General features: G+C 43.2%; 1 protein-coding gene across 6 annotated transcripts in view; it reads left to right on the top strand.

Annotated features, from left to right (window-relative positions):
- The first annotated feature begins 325 nt into the window (after positions 1–325).
- LOC137292468 (uncharacterized) overlaps positions 326–24,770 on the top strand; it is a 29,882-nt gene continuing 5,437 nt past the window's right edge. Inside the window, exons 1-3 of one of the 6 annotated variants that reach the window (XM_067823836.1) lie at positions 326–445; positions 21,659–21,725; positions 23,411–24,582. In XM_067823836.1, coding sequence (XP_067679937.1) covers positions 23,418–24,582 — 1,165 coding nt within the window. In that variant the 5' untranslated portion in view covers positions 326–445; positions 21,659–21,725; positions 23,411–23,417. Of the gene's footprint in view, positions 718–21,653; positions 21,726–23,410; positions 24,583–24,770 lie in introns of all 6 variants that reach the window. The other 5 variants (XM_067823835.1, XM_067823834.1, XM_067823837.1 and 2 more) reach the window with 5 other exon arrangements.

The raw sequence follows: 24,770 nt of genomic DNA on the forward strand, positions 1-24,770 counted from the left end.
CGATGTTAATATTTCCACTACCCAGGTGCAATGTTAGTATTTGCATAACTCAGGTACGACATTAGTATTAAGCACTACCCAGGTGCACTGTTCGTTTTGATGATCGGTACTAAATGTTGAAACATGAGTTCGTCCACAAATAACGTTTCTTTCGCAACAGTGAGCGTATCTGTGTCAATAATCTTCTCCCGGGTGTATATATATGTATATACCTACATAGATACAATACAACATATAAAGAGACTTATATAGCCTACCACCAGTAATCCAGTCACGCAACAATAACCTTATACTGAACTAAAACAAGCCTATCGTGATATGGGATATATTTAACTGGGGTTAGCCGGGTCTACCCGGGCTTATATAATACGCTGCTGTAAGGTTTTATATACCCCTGACAGGATTAACCGAATACACACTTCATTGTGGCACCTGATTTCTACAGGTGAGTTCTACCTGTGTCACTTCTTTTGTACAGGTGAGTTCGACCTGTATCCCCTCCCCAATCACAGCTCAAGGTAAGAGCCTACGTCACGAACAGTTGGATGTGAGGCGTCTACCCGGCCATGAACTCATCTACCATTTGGCTATGGGTGGTAAACACAGTCGGCCACCACGCCGCTACCCTGGGAGTCTAGCAAGGTCCTTAAGCGTCCAAACCCCGGCCGATATTCTCGTGAAGGGGCTGACCAGATCAAACTCGCAGGGCAATTCAAGGTCAGTAGGTTTGATGTATTGAAGTGTGTCGTCACTGGTAGATTCCCCTGACCACCTCCTCTCTCTCTCCTTGTGTACATGACAAAAATCTATTTATGGAAGCCTATTTGTTATGGCATTAACTTTGCGTATTTCTGAACAACACGTGCTGCAGCCTGGACGTTCTGTGCACGACTAACTATGGATTCTTTTAAAGAGAAAGATCTGGCCTTAGAACGGCATGTGGGCTGTGTTCAGTGAAATAGAAAACAAAGGCAGTGTGTATTACCGACACATGTTGGTATATATGTGGACTCCGTCAGCTGATCGTTGAACGCGACACGTTAGTATAATTATATATATAGAGGGTCGGGTGATAGAGAACTGGGACATGTTGAGGGAAAGGAATAAGGGATCACACGAAAGGACACATGTTCCTTTATTTCTCTTCCACGTTTCTTCACAACATTTGTATCGCAAGGCTTGTATAAACTAGCTTTTCTTGAACGCCTAACGGCACTAGTATTTCGGTGGCTGTCAGTGGGGAATTTAACTCGGGGTAGAGGATGGCTACTCACACCAACACTACACAACATACAAAAGACCTTAAACTGTGGAAATTCAGTGTCTGCTTTTACATGGGAGGCTTGCATAACTAGAAGCATGGTGCTTACTGATCGTAAGCGTATAAAGGTATAAATAAATGCAATGGTGGATATGGTACTAAGGATAAGGGAAGCTAGGGTAAGATACGAATCAAATGAAGGCCATGAGGATTCTGGAACTGCCGAACCATCTAATAATGGGTCAGCTAAACTGGTAAAAATAACTTTTCGTTTCTTGGCCCTTTGTACCAATCGAGAAAGACTTAAATGAGCTTTTTGATCCTGAGCGAGGGTTGTATCTAAAGAATGATTAAACAAATGAAAGTGAGGAATTTCGATATCAAGTGGTTTGGAAAAGGTTGTGTCACCAGTAATGGAATCATATTGAGAATCCGAAAAGAAGGATTGTATCAAAGCTAAATTAATTGGATGCTGAACGGAAACAGAGGTTGCGAGATTGGTACATGAGGCAAGTCGAGGGGGAAAGTACAAATCTTTAGTGGAAACTGAACACTGACATGGGACAGTTAAAATGCAAAATTTACAACCCTTCATTACTTGCTGATGTGACTTACAATCAACAGCAAGAAAATTCAAATCATACGCCAGAACGGAAGAAGGGGTTAGTTCCAGAAGTTGTGGTCTAATGACGTCTAACCTAAATCTAAAGTTACATTGCTGAAACACATTGGATTTTTGATTCAAAAATAAAGATAAAACACATGACATAGAAGTAGCTGGATGAAAAGCGCTACTAAATGGGCACATGAGATCGTCTTGCTTAGAGCAAACAGTCACATCGGATGCAGACAAGGAACTGTAATAATCTTTTGATTCTGTAATGAGGAAATAAGCTGGAAGATCTAAAATTTGGGAAGCATGGGCAGATGTTTGATTAATGGGTACAGGGTACGAATGGACTTTATACAGAAAAAGCTGAGATCTGAAGGACGTGAGAGGAATTTTGATTGTAATGTATAAATTTGAAGCATTTCGACTATACAAAAAGTTTCCAGATTGGTAATATGAACTGAGATCAAATGTGGAAAGGCGAAAATTTGGATACTGTTTATTCAATGTGGTTTGAATCTTGTCAAGAGTATGACTTAAAACTGAAGGGTGAATAAAATATGGGGATAATTTACCATTTACTAATTCCTGTGTAGCAATGAGTAAATCGTCCAGATTATGTTCCAAATTATTTGTATGTGTAATTTGTTTTGCCAAAAGATTTAACATTCTAATATAAAAATGGTGTAATTGTTTTTGAGACTTCAATAAATCACTTTCTAAAGTTACAATATCGTTATGGTTTTCTCTTACAGCATGAAGGACATTCAAAAGTCTATTATTTTCAGTTTTCATAAAAGAGGACAAATCGGCTTCATGCTGGCTAAAAACTTTGGATAGACTGGCTGTTTGCTTGCTAAGCTTAACCATGTGTTGTGCCAACACACGGACGTCCCGGACAGTAGCCGTGCCGAAGAGGGACCTCGAAAATGTGCCTATGAACCCTAATAAGGCTCTTTTAGACCTAGAAGTTGGAAGTTTATTTTCTGGCAGCAGAGAATGTAACTTGCTTATAGTGTGGTTTAAGCGGTGGGCAAATTGAGCCTTAAACGAGAACATGGGCGTGAAAACTCTATGGACAATGTGACATCTAGCTTCACTGGACATACATTCAAATTTGAACTCTGGCAGATTGTTTTCTGGCAAAGGAATTTGGAAAGAATGCAACCAAAAATCACCGGATAGTTGGATCTTCATTCTGGATGTAAAGGCCACACCATAATTTGATCTGAGAATGTCGTGACTTGGATTGACTGTAGCCAAAACCAACTGCGGAATTATGAGTACCAGCATGAGGATTCGGTATATGTGTCCAGTACCTACAATGGAAAGGGAACTGTTATTGGCACCACGCAGGGCAACACAAGGGTTTGGGTTTGAAGCAGGAGCGCTCATCTGCTTCTAGCACTATAATACTGTGAAGCATCTGCATGACTGACAATGACTGGCTAGTGGACACATCTACCTCACCTCGTACTGATAGGACTACTTACCTATTAATGCCTACTTACTATCAGTAACTTTCAAAAAGCGGTAGGGACGGCGTCGTACCTTACCTGATCTAGTGAATCTCTCATGGAAAGCAGTAATTGCATCCGGTGAAACATTCTCTTCTGGTTCCCACGAGGTTTGTGAATAACCTACCCATTTCACTAGATAGTGGCGCTTACCATTTTTCATTTGTTGACGCAGCAATTTTTCAACTGGGTAGTATTGGTCAGCAATGTTACTATCTTTTCCACTTACCTTTGTTTGGGGAGGAGGTTCCTTAGAATTATTGGCTTCCTTTTGAGGAGACGGTTCCTTAGAATCATTGGTTTTCTTTGGAGGAGGTTCCTTAGACTGATTAGTCTCCTCAGTAGCACCTTTCTGTTGTGAGTCCTGTTGTGAGTCAGATGGGGGTTCATCTGGATTAGGCTCTGGTGCATTTCTGGGTGCTATACCTAGAGGGTCAGGTAATCCTGCTACTGGTTCATAGTAGAAGGGTTTCATCCTGTTCGCATGGGTTTTGGAGGGCAAATCTTTGGCTGTTGCTCTATCACGAAGTCTGTAAGTGCTCTTCGAACAAATCTCACTTACTACATACGGTCCTATGAACTTGGGGTTTAGTTTAGGAGACTTACCTTTTGTAACAGCATGGTTGGTAATCCAAACTAAATCACCTACATCATAATGGGGTTCTTTGCTTCCTCTGTCATAGCGTTCTTTCATTTTCTCTTGAACGGCTTTGAGATTTTCAGAAGCTATCTTCTTTACTATTTTCAGGTTATTCATTACCTGGGTGACATGTTCAGTAGCTGTTTTACCCATATTTTCTTTTGGTAAAATAGCTGTGTCGAAGGGGATATTCATTTCCTTGCCAAACACCATGTGGAATGGAGAGAATCCTGTTGACTGGGTGCATGGTGACATCCGGAATGCCATCATGATTCCAGGGACTAGAGAGGGCCAGTTAGAGTGATTAGTATCACAATAAGTACGTAAGGATTGTAGAATAGTACTATTGGACCTCTCACACGCACTATTGCTGGCAGGATGGTACGAGGAGCAAGTGTGTCTTGTGACTTGAAAGATTTCACATATAGCTCCTACAAGCTTTGAGACAAAGTTCCTGCCTCGGTCTGAAACGATGGATTTGGGCGCTCCATAGCGGCAGAAGATTTCTTCATATAAGACTCTTGCTACCTCTGTGGCTTCTTGAGTTTTCAAAGGAAAGGCTTCTGACCAACGGCTATAGGAGTCTACTATCAGTAGAATATGTTTGAAGCCATCTGGAGTCTCTGTCAAGGGTCCCAGGAAGTCCATGTGGAATCTATCAAAGACATCAGTGATTGGCAAAGGGTGCAAGGGTGCCTTAGGCGGATGTCTTGAAACCTTTGAAGCTTGACACTTTTTGCATGACTTAATGTAGTCGTGGATATTTTGGTACATACCAGGCCAGTAGAATTTAAGACGAAGGGCTCCATAGACCCGGTCGGCGCCAAGGTGTCCACCACCTGCCTTGGAATCATGGTAAGACAATAGAGCGTCTTTACGAAGGATTTTGGGAAGAGCTAACTGACGGATCAGTTTATCAGCATCTTCAGTCCTGCGTGCTCGTGGCTGGTAAAAATGATACAATATTCCATTGAAAAGCTGATATTCATGTGCAGTATTTTGTACCTTCTTTCGGAGCCTTTCATCATCTGGCAAGGTTGAGTCTTCAATGTACTGAATGATTCCACTAAAGTCAGGACATTCTCTCTGTAGATCACTAACATTCAGTAGATCCATAGGCTGGGGGTCATGATGCTCTGCAGCTTCATCTAATTGGGCTATGATAGGTGGGATAGAGTCATAAAAGAACTCAACTTCAAGATGTTCCTTGTCCTCTTGTGGTGCTGTGACCTCATTGATGGCTGTGGATTGTTCTTCATGATAGTCTCGTCTTGACAAGGCATCAGCATTAGCATTGGATTTTCCTGGTCTGTGGACAATTTCATATGAGTATTCTTGTAATTCCAATGCCCACCTATGTAATCGACTGGTGGTATGCTTGATGTTCTGCAACCAAACAAGGGCCTTATGGTCTGTAACAATTTTAAATGGTTTGCTAGTGAGATAGATCCGATTGGCCTTAACTGCCTCTACAACTGCTAAACATTCTTGTTCACTAACTGTCCAATTCTTCTCATAAGGTTTTAGAGATCTACCCCCAAAAGTAATTGCTCTTTCACGACCTTTATCATCAAGTTGACCTAAAATGTAACCGATTGCTGATCCAGAGGCATCAGTCGTCAGAGTGAAGGGCTTTCTCATGTCAGGGTAAGCCAAAACAGGGGCATGGGTCAATTTGGATTTTAATGTTTCAAATGCAGTTTGACAATCAGGTGACCATTTAAAGATTGTGTCTTTTTGCAAAAGGTTATTCAGTGGATGGGCAATTTTGGAGAAACCCTCTATGAACTTTCGATAGTAATTGCAAAGGCCTAAAAAGCTACGGAGATCATTTACGTTTTTAGGAGTTGGGAATGTTCTTACGGCCTCTGTTTTTGAAGGGTCTGTTCTGACACCATGTTTTGACAAAATGTGACCCAGATACATGACTTCTGAACAAGCAAAATGGCACTTGTTTGGCTGCAGTTTAAGATTGGCTGATCGAAGACGATTAAAAACTGCTTGTAAGTGTGACAGATGTTCCTCAAAGTTTTTGCTGTATATGAGAATATCATCTACATATACTAAGCAAAATGACCATGTTAAACCTTGTAGCGCTCTCGCCATGACCATTTGGAAGGTAGAGGGCGCATTTTTCAGACCGAATGGCATTATTTTCCAGGAATATAGGCCACTTTGGGTAACAAATGCTGCTTTGTGGGCTGTTTCTGGATCCATAGGAATCTGCCAGAAGCCAGAAGCCAAATCCAGAGTGGAGAAGACTTTAGCTTGTGAGTCTCCAATTGCATCAAGGGCATCTTCCAGGCGAGGTAAAGGGTATGAAGCAGGGGTCGTTATCCTGTTGAGGGCGCGATAGTCCACCGCAAAGCGGAACTCACCTGACTTCTTCTTTACAAGAACCACTGGGCTTTGCCACGGGGAATTGGAACGTTCAATCAAACCCAGCTTGAGGAGTTCCTGTGTCTGGCGATCAGTTTCAGCTTTAGCTTCCGGGTTCTTCCGATAAAAGGGTAGATGAACTGGCTTGGCTCCAGGGGTGGTTTCAATTTTGTGCTGGTACAAGTTTGTAACAGTAAGTTGAGACTTATCAGATGCAAAGATATCATTATTTGCTTGCAATACTTGATAAAGCCTTGATTTCTGTCTGTTATCAAGATCAGCCTTACCAAGATCAAATGATATTTCTGATTTGGTTTGAGAATGTGGTGGCTTCTCTGTTTCCTTGATAGGTTGAATAGATGCTACCTCAACTGGATGAGCTACAGCAATGACCTTATTTGAAGGTATAGTTACTGGGTCACTACAAGGATTTAACAATGTGTAATATGTCTTACCTTGGTTTGGGTTGATGACACATTTGGCACCTGCCAAGTTCATGTATGACAGCTGCGGCACAGGTTCAAGGATTAAGGTCTGAGACTTACCTTGGTGACGTTTCAAAGTTACTGGAATAATCATTTGACTATTGGGTGGTATAGTAACTGCAGTTGTTGTACGGATTAAATCAGAACCAACTGTGGTGAGGGGTACTACTATCAGACCATGATGGAAGGAGATAGAATGTGAAGCATAGTCAATAATTGCTTGATTTACCTGAAGAAAATCTTGTCCTAGAATAATTGAATGCTGTACTGCTTCTAAGACAAGAAATTCATGCTCCATGGCTACGCCACCTATTGATACTGCAATAGTTATTGAGCCATGAATGGAATGCTTTTCACCCCCTACTCCTGTCACATGTGTAAGAGAGCATTTCTGTACCCTGTTTAAATTGACACTAGCCCTTTTTAATGTAATAAGGGAGACAACTGACAAAGATGCACCTGTATCTACTAAAGCATGACACTGACGCATTCCAATTTTGACATTAACAGTATTCATGACCTTTCTGTTGCCTGTGCTCGTTACATTAGTATGCCTGTCCACAAGAGGATCCTTATGAACAGGCGGAAATTCCTATTGTTTCTGTAACCTATTCCGACAAACCCTAGCATAGTGACCTACAATTCCACAGTAGTTACAAGTTTGGTCACGAGCATAACATTGTAATCTAGAATGGCCAGAATACCCGCATCCATTGCATTTACCTTGATTATAGGACCGTTGATGCTGAGGTTGCTGGTTGCTGGGTTTCTGGTGCCACTGCTGTCGATGTTGAGACTGTGGCTTCTGCTCCCGCCTCTTGGCATGAGCCCTGGTCTCTTCCAGCTGACCAGCTAGGTTGTTCAGCTGCTTTTGCTGGTCTGTGAGCAGTGCTGCGATCTGGGAGAGGGCTGGATTCGGTGTTGTGACAGCAGACACATTCGGACTGGAAGCTTTTGTGGCATCCACTGTCTTCTGAGCCAGTCGCACTTGGTCGGATAGGGCCTGTAGGGTTCTGGCGCCTTGAGGCATCACAATACTCTTCAGGTCTGTAGACAGGCCATTCAGTATGACCTGAACTAGAAATACCTCAGGTATCTCCAGGCCTGTGGTCTTCTCCATGACCCTCTCAATGAAGGCGACGCCTGACTCATCAGGTCTCTGCTGATCTCCCAGGAAGGCCGTCTGTGATGCTGAATCCTGGACGTATCTCTGTTTGAATGCTGTTTCAAACGCTGCTCTGGTTCTTGGAGCTGGCTGAAGAGAATCCAGCCATGTGATGGCGGGACCTTCCAAATAGAGAGGTAGTAGATTAAGATATACCTCATCTGTCATCTTCTGGTGTTGGCGAAGGCACTCTACTTTTCTGAGCCATTGCCTGGCATTGCCAGTACCGTTGAATCTTGGTACCAGGTTTGACAGGCTTGCCATTGCTGTTGGAAATTGGTCGCTGGGTGGGGTTGGCACACCTGTTGTTCCAACAACTGGGCCTGGTTGGGACTGGCTGGGTGGGGGTGGTAATCCAGACTCCTTGCTGATCTGGGGTTCTGTCTGGGTGCCTGTCTCACTCTGCTGCTGGGTCTGGCTTCGGGTCTGGACTCCGTAGTTGGTAGGTTGATGATAAGTAGCCATGTACCGGAACGAGATTCTCTACCACGTATAAACTAGCTTTTCTTGAACGCCTAACGGCACTAGTATTTCGGTGGCTGTCAGTGGGGAATTTAACTCGGGGTAGAGGATGGCTACTCACACCAACACTACACAACATACAAAAGACCTGAAGCAGAGTTTCGATGTGTTTACTACCAGTCCCAGATATTCACTGACAGAATACATAGTGGATAATACATAATACATAATACATAATACATAATACATGATTTATAATACATCATACATCATACATCATACATCATACACCATACATCATACATCATACACCGAACTTAAACTCCGCCAGAATATGGAGTGACACAAAACTTCAGTCTTAAAACTAACTTAGATGTCAAAGAAATAGAAATATATAATACATAATACATACAACTTAAACTCCGCCAGAATATGGAGTGACACAGAACTTCAGTCTTAAAAATAACTTCGATGTCAAAGAAATAGAAATATTGGCCAACATACCTGAAGCAGAGTTTCGATGTGTTTACTACCAGTCCCAGATATTCACTGGTTTGGGTCTGGGACTGGGCTGCTTATAAAGGCAGGTATGTCGGCAATTCACTGTATCAATGTCAGTAAATTATATAATAAATACAGACGGTGGCTTTCTCTATCTGCGTTTGAGGTAATGTTGAACAACAAGACCGGCTATAGTTTGGGGATAACCTGTTCGTATAGCCCTAGGCTGTGTAGCCTATGGCGTGACACCGCGGTCGGTAGATTGCAAAATGACTTTGAAATACGATAATAGGTTATGCATTTGACCGGGAGATGGATTTAGTTTTACTACATTAAACTTCGTTAAACTTGGTTGATCTAAATATTGTGAAATGTTTGGTTTCGAAACTGGATTTTGACCATTACTCTAAAGGGCAAAATTTGATAAATTTTGGCATGCTAACAGTACTCTCCGGTCCTCTTTTAATTTTGGTCCTCCAAAATTTACGATTTAAAATCTAAACAAGGATAAACCGACTGAGGTGTCTGACACGCATCCATTGACGGCGATGTTGGTGGCAAAAGATAACCTTGATGTTCAATAACGATGAAAGCACAGAATGGTTGATGTAACAATTTTTGTACACGTACAGCCTGAGTAATTGATATACAAAGTGATGGATGTATTTGAATGTTCTTGTTAAAAGTCTTATCAGTAATGGATAATCCACGTAAATCGACAAACAATCGTGGTCTTAGAAGACCAAGTACTTGAAAATTGGCAATATCATACGGTGGTACAATGGTATAATGGGTTACACACTTTGTTAAGACAGTAATAGGAATAAATACACATTCAGATCCAGAAGTAATTTCTAACAATACTGTACAAGATTGGCGATAATGCCGTCTGCAATGGGTAATAACTATGTACAAAATCAAAATAGATACAATAACAGTTTGAATAGCTAAGGCAACAGCGAGGGTGTGTTCCAAGGAAAACTCAATTGACTTAAAAACCTGAAATGGGTTATAAGGAGTTGTTGTTGGTACATTATACTTAAACTGTGGAAATTCAGTGTCTGCTTTTACATGGGAGGCTTGCATAACTAGAAGCATGGTGCTTACTGATCGTAAGCGTATAAAGGTATAAATAAATGCAATGGTGGATATGGTACTAAGGATAAGGGAAGCTAGGGTAAGATACGAATCAAATGAAGGCCATGAGGATTCTGGAACTGCCGAACCATCTAATAATGGGTCAGCTAAACTGGTAAAAATAACTTTTCGTTTCTTGGCCCTTTGTACCAATCGAGAAAGACTTAAATGAGCTTTTTGATCCTGAGCGAGGGTTGTATCTAAAGAATGATTAAACAAATGAAAGTGAGGAATTTCGATATCAAGTGGTTTGGAAAAGGTTGTGTCACCAGTAATGGAATCATATTGAGAATCCGAAAAGAAGGATTGTATCAAAGCTAAATTAATTGGATGCTGAACGGAAACAGAGGTTGCGAGATTGGTACATGAGGCAAGTCGAGGGGGAAAGTACAAATCTTTAGTGGAAACTGAACACTGACATGGGACAGTTAAAATGCAAAATTTACAACCCTTCATTACTTGCTGATGTGACTTACAATCAACAGCAAGAAAATTCAAATCATACGCCAGAACGGAAGAAGGGGTTAGTTCCAGAAGTTGTGGTCTAATGACGTCTAACCTAAATCTAAAGTTACATTGCTGAAACACATTGGATTTTTGATTCAAAAATAAAGATAAAACACATGACATAGAAGTAGCTGGATGAAAAGCGCTACTAAATGGGCACATGAGATCGTCTTGCTTAGAGCAAACAGTCACATCGGATGCAGACAAGGAACTGTAATAATCTTTTGATTCTGTAATGAGGAAATAAGCTGGAAGATCTAAAATTTGGGAAGCATGGGCAGATGTTTGATTAATGGGTACAGGGTACGAATGGACTTTATACAGAAAAAGCTGAGATCTGAAGGACGTGAGAGGAATTTTGATTGTAATGTATAAATTTGAAGCATTTCGACTATACAAAAAGTTTCCAGATTGGTAATATGAACTGAGATCAAATGTGGAAAGGCGAAAATTTGGATACTGTTTATTCAATGTGGTTTGAATCTTGTCAAGAGTATGACTTAAAACTGAAGGGTGAATAAAATATGGGGATAATTTACCATTTACTAATTCCTGTGTAGCAATGAGTAAATCGTCCAGATTATGTTCCAAATTATTTGTATGTGTAATTTGTTTTGCCAAAAGATTTAACATTCTAATATAAAAATGGTGTAATTGTTTTTGAGACTTCAATAAATCACTTTCTAAAGTTACAATATCGTTATGGTTTTCTCTTACAGCATGAAGGACATTCAAAAGTCTATTATTTTCAGTTTTCATAAAAGAGGACAAATCGGCTTCATGCTGGCTAAAAACTTTGGATAGACTGGCTGTTTGCTTGCTAAGCTTAACCATGTGTTGTGCCAACACACGGACGTCCCGGACAGTAGCCGTGCCGAAGAGGGACCTCGAAAATGTGCCTATGAACCCTAATAAGGCTCTTTTAGACCTAGAAGTTGGAAGTTTATTTTCTGGCAGCAGAGAATGTAACTTGCTTATAGTGTGGTTTAAGCGGTGGGCAAATTGAGCCTTAAACGAGAACATGGGCGTGAAAACTCTATGGACAATGTGACATCTAGCTTCACTGGACATACATTCAAATTTGAACTCTGGCAGATTGTTTTCTGGCAAAGGAATTTGGAAAGAATGCAACCAAAAATCACCGGATAGTTGGATCTTCATTCTGGATGTAAAGGCCACACCATAATTTGATCTGAGAATGTCGTGACTTGGATTGACTGTAGCCAAAACCAACTGCGGAATTATGAGTACCAGCATGAGGATTCGGTATATGTGTCCAGTACCTACAATGGAAAGGGAACTGTTATTGGCACCACGCAGGGCAACACAAGGGTTTGGGTTTGAAGCAGGAGCGCTCATCTGCTTCTAGCACTATAATACTGTGAAGCATCTGCATGACTGACAATGACTGGCTAGTGGACACATCTACCTCACCTCGTACTGATAGGACTACTTACCTATTAATGCCTACTTACTATCAGTAACTTTCAAAAAGCGGTAGGGACGGCGTCGTACCTTACCTGATCTAGTGAATCTCTCATGGAAAGCAGTAATTGCATCCGGTGAAACATTCTCTTCTGGTTCCCACGAGGTTTGTGAATAACCTACCCATTTCACTAGATAGTGGCGCTTACCATTTTTCATTTGTTGACGCAGCAATTTTTCAACTGGGTAGTATTGGTCAGCAATGTTACTATCTTTTCCACTTACCTTTGTTTGGGGAGGAGGTTCCTTAGAATTATTGGCTTCCTTTTGAGGAGACGGTTCCTTAGAATCATTGGTTTTCTTTGGAGGAGGTTCCTTAGACTGATTAGTCTCCTCAGTAGCACCTTTCTGTTGTGAGTCCTGTTGTGAGTCAGATGGGGGTTCATCTGGATTAGGCTCTGGTGCATTTCTGGGTGCTATACCTAGAGGGTCAGGTAATCCTGCTACTGGTTCATAGTAGAAGGGTTTCATCCTGTTCGCATGGGTTTTGGAGGGCAAATCTTTGGCTGTTGCTCTATCACGAAGTCTGTAAGTGCTCTTCGAACAAATCTCACTTACTACATACGGTCCTATGAACTTGGGGTTTAGTTTAGGAGACTTACCTTTTGTAACAGCATGGTTGGTAATCCAAACTAAATCACCTACATCATAATGGGGTTCTTTGCTTCCTCTGTCATAGCGTTCTTTCATTTTCTCTTGAACGGCTTTGAGATTTTCAGAAGCTATCTTCTTTACTATTTTCAGGTTATTCATTACCTGGGTGACATGTTCAGTAGCTGTTTTACCCATATTTTCTTTTGGTAAAATAGCTGTGTCGAAGGGGATATTCATTTCCTTGCCAAACACCATGTGGAATGGAGAGAATCCTGTTGACTGGGTGCATGGTGACATCCGGAATGCCATCATGATTCCAGGGACTAGAGAGGGCCAGTTAGAGTGATTAGTATCACAATAAGTACGTAAGGATTGTAGAATAGTACTATTGGACCTCTCACACGCACTATTGCTGGCAGGATGGTACGAGGAGCAAGTGTGTCTTGTGACTTGAAAGATTTCACATATAGCTCCTACAAGCTTTGAGACAAAGTTCCTGCCTCGGTCTGAAACGATGGATTTGGGCGCTCCATAGCGGCAGAAGATTTCTTCATATAAGACTCTTGCTACCTCTGTGGCTTCTTGAGTTTTCAAAGGAAAGGCTTCTGACCAACGGCTATAGGAGTCTACTATCAGTAGAATATGTTTGAAGCCATCTGGAGTCTCTGTCAAGGGTCCCAGGAAGTCCATGTGGAATCTATCAAAGACATCAGTGATTGGCAAAGGGTGCAAGGGTGCCTTAGGCGGATGTCTTGAAACCTTTGAAGCTTGACACTTTTTGCATGACTTAATGTAGTCGTGGATATTTTGGTACATACCAGGCCAGTAGAATTTAAGACGAAGGGCTCCATAGACCCGGTCGGCGCCAAGGTGTCCACCACCTGCCTTGGAATCATGGTAAGACAATAGAGCGTCTTTACGAAGGATTTTGGGAAGAGCTAACTGACGGATCAGTTTATCAGCATCTTCAGTCCTGCGTGCTCGTGGCTGGTAAAAATGATACAATATTCCATTGAAAAGCTGATATTCATGTGCAGTATTTTGTACCTTCTTTCGGAGCCTTTCATCATCTGGCAAGGTTGAGTCTTCAATGTACTGAATGATTCCACTAAAGTCAGGACATTCTCTCTGTAGATCACTAACATTCAGTAGATCCAGAGGCTGGGGGTCATGATGCTCTGCAGCTTCATCTAATTGGGCTATGATAGGTGGGATAGAGTCATAAAAGAACTCAACTTCAAGATGTTCCTTGTCCTCTTGTGGTGCTGTGACCTCATTGATGGCTGTGGATTGTTCTTCATGATAGTCTCGTCTTGACAAGGCATCAGCATTAGCATTGGATTTTCCTGGTCTGTGGACAATTTCATATGAGTATTCTTGTAATTCCAATGCCCACCTATGTAATCGACTGGTGGTATGCTTGATGTTCTGCAACCAAACAAGGGCCTTATGGTCTGTAACAATTTTAAATGGTTTGCTAGTGAGATAGATCCGATTGGCCTTAACTGCCTCTACAACTGCTAAACATTCTTGTTCACTAACTGTCCAATTCTTCTCATAAGGTTTTAGAGATCTACCCCCAAAAGTAATTGCTCTTTCACGACCTTTATCATCAAGTTGACCTAAAATGTAACCGATTGCTGATCCAGAGGCATCAGTCGTCAGAGTGAAGGGCTTTCTCATGTCAGGGTAAGCCAAAACAGGGGCATGGGTCAATTTGGATTTTAATGTTTCAAATGCAGTTTGACAATCAGGTGACCATTTAAAGATTGTGTCTTTTTGCAAAAGGTTATTCAGTGGATGGGCAATTTTGGAGAAACCCTCTATGAACTTTCGATAGTAATTGCAAAGGCCTAAAAAGCTACGGAGATCATTTACGTTTTTAGGAGTTGGGAATGTTCTTACGGCCTCTGTTTTTGAAGGGTCTGTTCTGACACCATGTTTTGACAAAATGTGACCCAGATACATGACTTCTGAACAAGCAAAATGGCACTTGTTTGGCTGCAGTTTAAGATTGGCTGATCGAAGACGATTAAAAACTGCTTGTAAGTGTGACAGATGTTCCTCAAAGTTTTTGCTGTATATGAGAATATCATCTACATATACTAAGCAAAATGACCATGTTAAACCTTGTAGCGCTCTCGCCATGACCATTTGGAAGGTAGAGGGCGCATTTTTCAGACCGAATGGCATTATTTTCCAGGAATATAGGCCACTTTGGGTAACAAATGCTGCTTTGTGGGCTGTTTCTGGATCCATAGGAATCTGCCAGAAGCCAGAAGCCAAATCCAGAGTGGAGAAGACTTTAGCTTGTGAGTCTCCAATTGCATCAAGGGCATCTTCCAGGCGAGGTAAAGGGTATGAAGCAGGGGTCGTTATCCTGTTGAGGGCGCGATAGTCCACCGCAAAGCGGAACTCACCTGACTTCTTCTTTACAAGAACCACTGGGCTTTGCCACGGGGAATTGGAACGTTCAATCAAACCCAGCTTGAGGAGTTCCTGTGTCTGGCGATCAGTTTCAGCTTTAGCTTCCGGGTTCTTCCGATAAAAGGGTAGATGAACTGGCTTGGCTCCAGGGGTGGTTTCAATTTTGTGCTGGTACAAGTTTGTAACAGTAAGTTGAGACTTATCAGATGCAAAGATATCATTATTTGCTTGCAATACTTGATAAAGCCTTGATTTCTGTCTGTTATCAAGATCAGCCTTACCAAGATCAAATGATATTTCTGATTTGGTTTGAGAATGTGGTGGCTTCTCTGTTTCCTTGATAGGTTGAATAGATGCTACCTCAACTGGATGAGCTACAGCAATGACCTTATTTGAAGGTATAGTTACTGGGTCACTACAAGGATTTAACAATGTGTAATATGTCTTACCTTGGTTTGGGTTGATGACACATTTGGCACCTGCCAAGTTCATGTATGACAGCTGCGGCACAGGTTCAAGGATTAAGGTCTGAGACTTACCTTGGTGACGTTTCAAAGTTACTGGAATAATCATTTGACTATTGGGTGGTATAGTAACTGCAGTTGTTGTACGGATTAAATCAGAACCAACTGTGGTGAGGGGTACTACTATCAGACCATGATGGAAGGAGATAGAATGTGAAGCATAGTCAATAATTGCTTGATTTACCTGAAGAAAATCTTGTCCTAGAATAATTGAATGCTGTACTGCTTCTAAGACAAGAAATTCATGCTCCATGGCTACGCCACCTATTGATACTGCAATAGTTATTGAGCCATGAATGGAATGCTTTTCACCCCCTACTCCTGTCACATGTGTAAGAGAGCATTTCTGTACCCTGTTTAAATTGACACTAGCCCTTTTTAATGTAATAAGGGAGACAACTGACAAAGATGCACCTGTATCTACTAAAGCATGACACTGACGCATTCCAATTTTGACATTAACAGTATTCATGACCTTTCTGTTGCCTGTGCTCGTTACATTAGTATGCCTGTCCACAAGAGGATCCTTATGAACAGGCGGAAATTCCTATTGTTTCTGTAACCTATTCCGACAAACCCTAGCATAGTGACCTACAATTCCACAGTAGTTACAAGTTTGGTCACGAGCATAACATTGTAATCTAGAATGGCCAGAATACCCGCATCCATTGCATTTACCTTGATTATAGGACCGTTGATGCTGAGGTTGCTGGTTGCTGGGTTTCTGGTGCCACTGCTGTCGATGTTGAGACTGTGGCTTCTGCTCCCGCCTCTTGGCATGAGCCCTGGTCTCTTCCAGCTGACCAGCTAGGTTGTTCAGCTGCTTTTGCTGGTCTGTGAGCAGTGCTGCGATCTGGGAGAGGGCTGGATTCGGTGTTGTGACAGCAGACACATTCGGACTGGAAGCTTTTGTGGCATCCACTGTCTTCTGAGCCAGTCGCACTTGGTCGGATAGGGCCTGTAGGGTTCTGGCGCCTTGAGGCATCACAATACTCTTCAGGTCTGTAGACAGGCCATTCAGTATGACCTGAACTAGAAATACCTCAGGTATCTCCAGGCCTGTGGTCTTCTCCATGACCCTCTCAATGAAGGCGACGCCTGACTCATCAGGTCTCTGCTGATCTCCCAGGAAGGCCGTCTGTGATGCTGAATCCTGGACGTATCTCTGTTTGAATGCTGTTTCAAACGCTGCTCTGGTTCTTGGAGCTGGCTGAAGAGAATCCAGCCATGTGATGGCGGGACCTTCCAAATAGAGAGGTAGTAGATTAAGATATACCTCATCTGTCATCTTCTGGTGTTGGCGAAGGCACTCTACTTTTCTGAGCCATTGCCTGGCATTGCCAGTACCGTTGAATCTTGGTACCAGGTTTGACAGGCTTGCCATTGCTGTTGGAAATTGGTCGCTGGGTGGGGTTGGCACACCTGTTGTTCCAACAACTGGGCCTGGTTGGGACTGGCTGGGTGGGGGTGGTAATCCAGACTCCTTGCTGATCTGGGGTTCTGTCTGGGTGCCTGTCTCACTCTGCTGCTGGGTCTGGCTTCGGGTCTGGACTCCGTAGTTGGTAGGTTGATGATAAGTAGCCATGTACCGGAACGAGATTCTCTACCACGTATAAACTAGCTTTTCTTGAACGCCTAACGGCACTAGTATTTCGGTGGCTGTCAGTGGGGAATTTAACTCGGGGTAGAGGATGGCTACTCACACCAACACTACACAACATACAAAAGACCTGAAGCAGAGTTTCGATGTGTTTACTACCAGTCCCAGATATTCACTGACAGAATACATAGTGGATAATACATAATACATAATACATAATACATAATACATGATTTATAATACATCATACATCATACATCATACATCATACACCATACATCATACATCATACACCGAACTTAAACTCCGCCAGAATATGGAGTGACACAAAACTTCAGTCTTAAAACTAACTTAGATGTCAAAGAAATAGAAATATATAATACATAATACATACAACTTAAACTCCGCCAGAATATGGAGTGACACAGAACTTCAGTCTTAAAAATAACTTCGATGTCAAAGAAATAGAAATATTGGCCAACATACCTGAAGCAGAGTTTCGATGTGTTTACTACCAGTCCCAGATATTCACTGGTTTGGGTCTGGGACTGGGCTGCTTATAAAGGCAGGTATGTCGGCAATTCACTGTATCAATGTCAGTAAATTATATAATAAATACAGACGGTGGCTTTCTCTATCTGCGTTTGAGGTAATGTTGAACAACAAGACCGGCTATAGTTTGGGGATAACCTGTTCGTATAGCCCTAGGCTGTGTAGCCTATGGCGTGACACCGCGGTCGGTAGATTGCAAAATGACTTTGAAATACGATAATAGGTTATGCATTTGACCGGGAGATGGATTTAGTTTTACTACATTAAACTTCGTTAAACTTGGTTGATCTAAATATTGTGAAATGTTTGGTTTCGAAACTGGATTTTGACCATTACTCTAAAGGGCAAAATTTGATAAATTTTGGCATGCTAACACTTGCGAAGAAACCCGGAAAACAATAAGGGAACACTTGTGCTCTTATGAGATCCCCTATTTTTTTCCTTCAGCATATATGTGGACTGTCAGCTGATCGTGGACCGAAGCATGTTGGTATATATGTGGATCCTGTCAGCTGATTGTGAACTGGGGCATGTTGGTACATATGTGGATCCCGTCAGCTGATCGTGGGCAGGGGTATGTTGGTGTATATATGTGGATCCCGTCAGCTGATGGTGAACTGGGTCATGATGGTATATAAGTGGATCCCGTCAGCTGATCGTGGGCAGGGGCATGTTGGTATATATGTGGATCCTGTCAGGTGCTTGTGGACAGGGGTATTCTCCCATGGTGGAACGTACTGTGATATAGTTATGGTTTGTACCCCAAGTGAAACAGTCGAAGGCCTGTTTCCCGATTAATGAAATGTCCCTACCGATGCGGTTGTCGAGTGCGGTGCGGTTTTTTGGTCCGCATGTGGTGCAGTCGGTGTTAAACGGTTACATGCATATCCGTCCTCTATGTGATCGTAGATGAATCGTTGCATCACTTAAAGGAAGGCCTTTGGATACAGGTAACAGCGTTGAACGAAACCCTGTTTTGTCTGTGGTGTAGATGCTCTGGTTGAGCCGTGGGTGTTTTATTCCTCTTAAACACAGCCAATCTATTGTCTCGTGTACACCTGTATCGCTTCACCTTTCCAGCCTGCACATTTAGGACACTGTATTCGCTTGATGTAGTCACATCACGTATAACTTGCCGGGTGAACGAATGATTTGTTGACGAAAATGTCGCATGAGGGAGCAGTGATTTGTCAGGTTTGGGAGGTCGGGGTAATGGGTGAGGGTGGGAAATGGAGGGTTTGGTTCGTTGATAGGTGGATGGTGGATCGTGTGGCGACTGGATAGGTGGGTGGTGGAGGTTTTGTATAACAAGACAACAACAGGCGTTACCCCTGCTCCGGTCTCACCCGTAAACAGAACAGTTCTCACAACAATGGGCAGTCTTCCCGAGCCTTCCCCGCCTCGGAAATCTTTGTCTGACAGCAGTGGGAAATCTAACTTGCCGCACGCCTGTGAACCCGGAACTTGAGTTGAACCGAAAGTGTTGACAATTATAACCTATATGTTTATCGATTTATACCATCTCAGTTTTTGTCACCCACAACACTTGAGTACGTGGTAAACATGTAATCGTCTGACTGCTGTATGTGTGGGAATGAGATGCATTGTCGATACGAGACATCGAGGATGTATCAACAGGTGTATCAATTCAAATGTAACTACAGTAACTGTCCGGATTGAAGCATAGTAAAATGAATACATTAGTACGGTCGCGATGTCTCTCTAATTATCTCAGCAGGCCCTGGACGATAGCTACGGTGTTACCAATCGCGGGGCCTTGGGATGTTAGGCTGAAAGCTTGTAGCCTCAGCTGACGCCAGCAGTCTTTCTGATTATCTGAAACATCAATCGATTATGCTGAAACACGCATTTAACGCTCAAAAGGGTAGTAGAGTGGGTGTTGGAGTGCCATTAGATGAAGCAGTAGCTGTAGCAATAGCGGTAGCAGTAGCAGTAGCAGTAGCAGTAACAGGAGCAGTAACGGTAGCAGTAACAGGAGCAGTAGCGGTAGTAGTTGCACTAGTATTAGTAGCAGTAGCAGTAGCAGTAGCAGGAGCAGTAGCGGTAGCAGTAACAAGAGCAGTAGCGGTAGTGGTTGCACTTGCAGTTGCAGGTGCAGGTGCAGGTGCAGGTGCAGGTGCAGGTGCAGTAGCAGTAGTAGAAGCAATAGCAGTAACAGTAAGGGTTAAAGTTGCAGTAGTAGAAGCAGTAGCAGTAGCAGTAGCAGTAGCAGTAGCAGTAGCAGGAGCAGTAGCAGTAGCAGTAGCAGTAGCAGGAGCAGTAACAGTAGCAGTAACAGGAGCAGTAGCGGTAGTAGTTGCACTAGTAGCAGTAGCAGTAGCAGTAGCAGGAGCAGGAGCAGTAGCGGTAGCAGTAACAAGAGCAGTAGCGGTAGTGGTTGCACTTGCAGGTGCAGGTGCAGGTGCAGTTGCAGTAGTAGAAGCAATAGCAGTAACAGTAAGGGTTAAAGTTGCAGTAGTAGAAGCAGTAGCAGTAGCAGTAGCAGTAGATGTAGCAGGAGCAGTAGTAGCAGTAGCAGTAGCGGTAGTAGTTGCACTAGTAGCAGTAGCAGTAGCAGTAGCAGTAGCAGGAGCAGTAGCAGGAGCAGTAGCAGTAGCAGTAGCAGTAGCGGTAGCAGTAACAGGAGCATTAGCGGTAGTAGTTGCACTAGTAGCAATAGCAGTAACAGTAAGGGTTAAAGTTGCAGTAGTAGAAGCAGTAGCAGTAGCAGTAGCAGTAGCAGTAGCAGGAGCAGTAGTAGCAGTAGCAGTAGCAGTAGCAGTAGCAGTAGCAGTAGCAGTAGCAGTAGCGGTAGCAGTAACAGGAGCATTAGCGGTAGTAGTTGCACTAGTAGCAGTAGCAGTAGCAGTAGCAGTAGCAGTAGCAGTAGCAGGAGCAGTAGCGGTAGTAGCAGTAGCAGTAGCAGTAGCAGTACCAGTAGCAGGAGCAGGAGCAGGAGCAGTAGCAGTAGCAGTAGCAGTAGCGGTAGCAGTAACAGGAGCAGTAGCGGTAGCAGTAACAGGAGCATTAGCGGTAGTAGTTGCACTAGTAGCAGTAGCAGTAGCAGTAGCAGTAGCAGTAGCAGTAGCAGTAGCAGTAGCAGTAGCAGTAGTAGTAGCAGTAGCAGTAGCAGTAGCAGTAGCAGTAGCAGTAACAGGAGCAGTAGCGGTAGTGGTTGCACTTGCAGTTGCAGTTGCAGGTGCAGGTGCAGGTGCAGTAGCAGTAGTAGAAGCAATGGCAGTAACAGTAAGGGTTAAAGTTGCAGTAGTAGAAGCAGTAGGCGTAGCATCTGCAGTAGCAGTTGTAGTTGTAATGGCAGTGGCAGGTGCCGTAAGTAACAAGATATTACCATCCAGACATCAGGAAGCATTGTAATTGTTTACTGAAGTGACCAGTCCCAGTGCTTGAATCTGGAATAGCTGTATTTTACTGACATGTATAATGTCCGCACTGGATGTCAAACACTCTGTGACGCACTCACTATTGTTATCAAGATATATCGATGTACGCATGAACAAGGTCACTGAACAGCTGAATGAAATGGGATGAAACTGAGTCATCTCCCTTGAACCATAGAGCGTTTCTTTGAAAAACCAGCTTAGGCTGTCAAATGAGGCCCAGATAATGGATTAATTTTCCATTTATCTTGCGTAGTATACGAACATATAAATGCAGTTGCGAGTTCACTTTGTTACTTTATATTAGCCACGGAGAAGTTTGTTGCAGTACATTGACACATTTCAACACCCCATTTTTCGTTGGAATAGAGTGGCGTCAGTCCTCTACACTGTTCTAAATCTTTTCTAGGGTAGGTGTTGTAGCTTTGACGATTCACGATCAGCTTCAAGGGCTCCGAAAGACTCGAAGACTGTTTTAGTCGTAAGTGCATTTTTTATCACTTTGGACATCGAAATAATGTCTAAAACACCCTCAGTGAAATTCACCGTAGATGTTGCATCGGGCATTACTACGCTGTAGGGCAACCATCGGATATTACTATGCTGTAGTGCAACCACCGGTCATTACTACGCTGTAGGGCAACCACCGGACATTACTACGCTGTAGGGCAACCATCGGACATTACTACGCTGTAGGGCAACTATCGGACATTGCGGCGACGTCGGCGACAAACCCTGCAATCTGGCGGATAAATTTAGTTGTGAAAAATGCGTTAAGGTCTTGAGATGTGTAAAGTAAAAACAATACAATGATTATGTCTGACATGGCAACATACGTTACTAAAACGCAGAAGTTTTCATTAATCTAGTGCAGTTGTACCATGCATATGACGGAGTAGGCACTAGCAATGCCAAACACGTCCATGGTATTTCTTTGGTATGGAAATATTAATGCATTGTTAAAGAAGCAAATACCACTTAATCACTTCCATATATTTCTATATTCTATATTCCGTCATCACTCGCATAATTACCGTGTTTACTACTGCATCTACACACTGTAAACGTGTGATGACCAGTGTCATCAATACTTAACTGCACCACACACTTGTTGACGAGTGTTATCAATATATCACTGCACCACACACCTACCTGGTGTCCAGTGTTGTCAATGCACCACTACACCACAAACCTGGTGTCCAGTGTTACCAATGCATCACTGCACCACACACCTAATGACCAGTGTTATCAATATATCACTACACCACACACCTAATGACGAGTGCTATCAATACATTTCTGCACCACACACCTGATGGCTAGTATTATCAATATATCTCTGCCCCATAACCTGATGACGAGTGTTATCAATATATCACTGCTCTATACACCCGGTGACCAGTAGTATCAATGCATCACTACACCACACACATGATGGCGAGTGTTAACAATGTATCACTACATCACACACATGATGACGAGTGTTACCAATGTATCACTACACCACACACCTGATGTCGAATGTAATTAATGTATCACTGCAATCTGCACCTTGTGACCAGTATGATCAATATTTCACTACACCACACACCTGGTGACAAGTGTTGTCAACATAATCACTGCACCACACTACCTGATGACGATTGTTATCAATGTATCACTACACCACACACTTGATGACAAGTTTTATCAATGCATCACTACACCATACACCTGGTGACCAGTGTTATCAATATATCACTAAACCTGACGACCATTGTTATCAATACATCACTGCACCACACACTTGGTGACCAATGTTTTCAATATATCACTGCCCCACACACCTAATGACCAGTGTTATCAATACATCACTGCACCGCGCACCCGATTTCGTCAATGAATCCATCACAACACTCCATACACTCACGCTCTTATTGTGACGTCTCACCTCACTAACCGTCTGTCTGTGACGTTGCTTCCACCCCACCCTACTCTTTCACCCTATGACGTCGGTCCTTGTTCATCTTCTCCTTTTGACGTTGCCATCTCACCTTCTTCCTGTGACGTCTCCTCTGTTACCTCCTCCCTATGACGTCACCGCTCTCACCTTCTCCCTGTGACGCTGCCCCTCTTACCTTGTCCCTGTGACCTTGCCCTCAGTCACCTTCTCCCTTCGTGTTTCAGGCCTGTCATGGCGGAATATCTGAAAGTCGGAGACATGCAGGAGGCTGTCATGGAGTGCCCCGTCTGCTCCTACGTGTTTGACAGCGACGATCGGACTCCGAGACTGATGTCGTGCTGTGTCTCCTCCGTCTGTTCCATCTGCATCGCAGACATCATCTCCCGTGGAGGCAGCAACTGCATCGACTGTCCCCTATGCAGGACAAGCCATTCTGTGACAGAAGGGGTAGAGACTTTCCCCCTTGAACGAGTCATGCTGAAGATGGTGGAGTACGTGAAGATGCAGAAGGGCCACAAGTTTCCCTGCACCGGTTGTCCTGACGACAACCAAGCTGAGGCGCGCTGCAAGGACTGTGGTCTATTCTTGTGTGAGGACTGTCTCAGGGCTCATAAAAGGAACGGGGTGACTCGTGACCACACTACCGTCAGTTTCCAGGAACTAAGGAACCAGTCAGTCCTGACTTTTGGCAGCAGCCATCACTGTGGGCAACACAAACTCCACCCTCTGCAGTTCTACTGCCGGAAGTGTGACAAGGCCATCTGCGTGGCATGCACTGTTGTGGAGCACAAGGAGATCAGTGGTCACACCATCGTGTCCCTGGACGACATCTGCCGCGAGAGGGCGTCCCAGGCAGACTCCGTGCTGACCTCGCTGGATGAGAGAATTAAGTCACTAGGCGCAGACGTCGACATCATGAAGAAAAAGAAAAAGATTCTCAACACTTCCAAGACGGCTGCTAAGAGACAGGTTGAATCCACATTTGATGCTCTTATTGAGAGTTTAATGCGGAGAAAGGCAATGTTAATGACTGAGACAGACACAAGACACGAGGTTCACAGTTCCGCTATCGACAGACGTCTGGACGAAACAAAGTCTCTCATATCACGTGTTGCGTCAGCCGCAGAGTACATCAGGTACGTGCGTTCCAAGGCGGACGCTATTGAGTCGCTTCAGTTGTTTTCCCGGGTAAAACGAGTTCTGGATGGGATCATTGATGAGGAACCTGAAGCGGATGACTGGGCTAGAAAGGGTTTGGGATTCGACCCGACCTTTGCATGTGATGTGGACGAGCTCATTCAGAGCACAGGGGAGATAAAGACCGTCACCTACATGAAAGACCAGCTCAACTCAGAGGCCCAGACTCTGTATGTTCAACCCGCTGTGCCTCCAGAAGGTAAATCTGTTGCTTGTCCTTGACTGATGTTCCTTGACTGATGAAACTTTATAACTTAGTAATTGAGTACAAAACGTGTTCACATTTGAGAGGTTATTTTCCATGTTTTAAAACAAGATGTTGTAATGGATCAGTAATGTTCAATAGACCTACGTCTTTTGTTGTTGAAATGATGCTGAAAGCGAGTG

The sequence above is a fragment of the Haliotis asinina genome, chromosome 1 (assembly GCF_037392515.1).
Source record: "Haliotis asinina isolate JCU_RB_2024 chromosome 1, JCU_Hal_asi_v2, whole genome shotgun sequence".
Classification (NCBI taxonomy): domain Eukaryota; kingdom Metazoa; phylum Mollusca; class Gastropoda; order Lepetellida; family Haliotidae; genus Haliotis; species Haliotis asinina.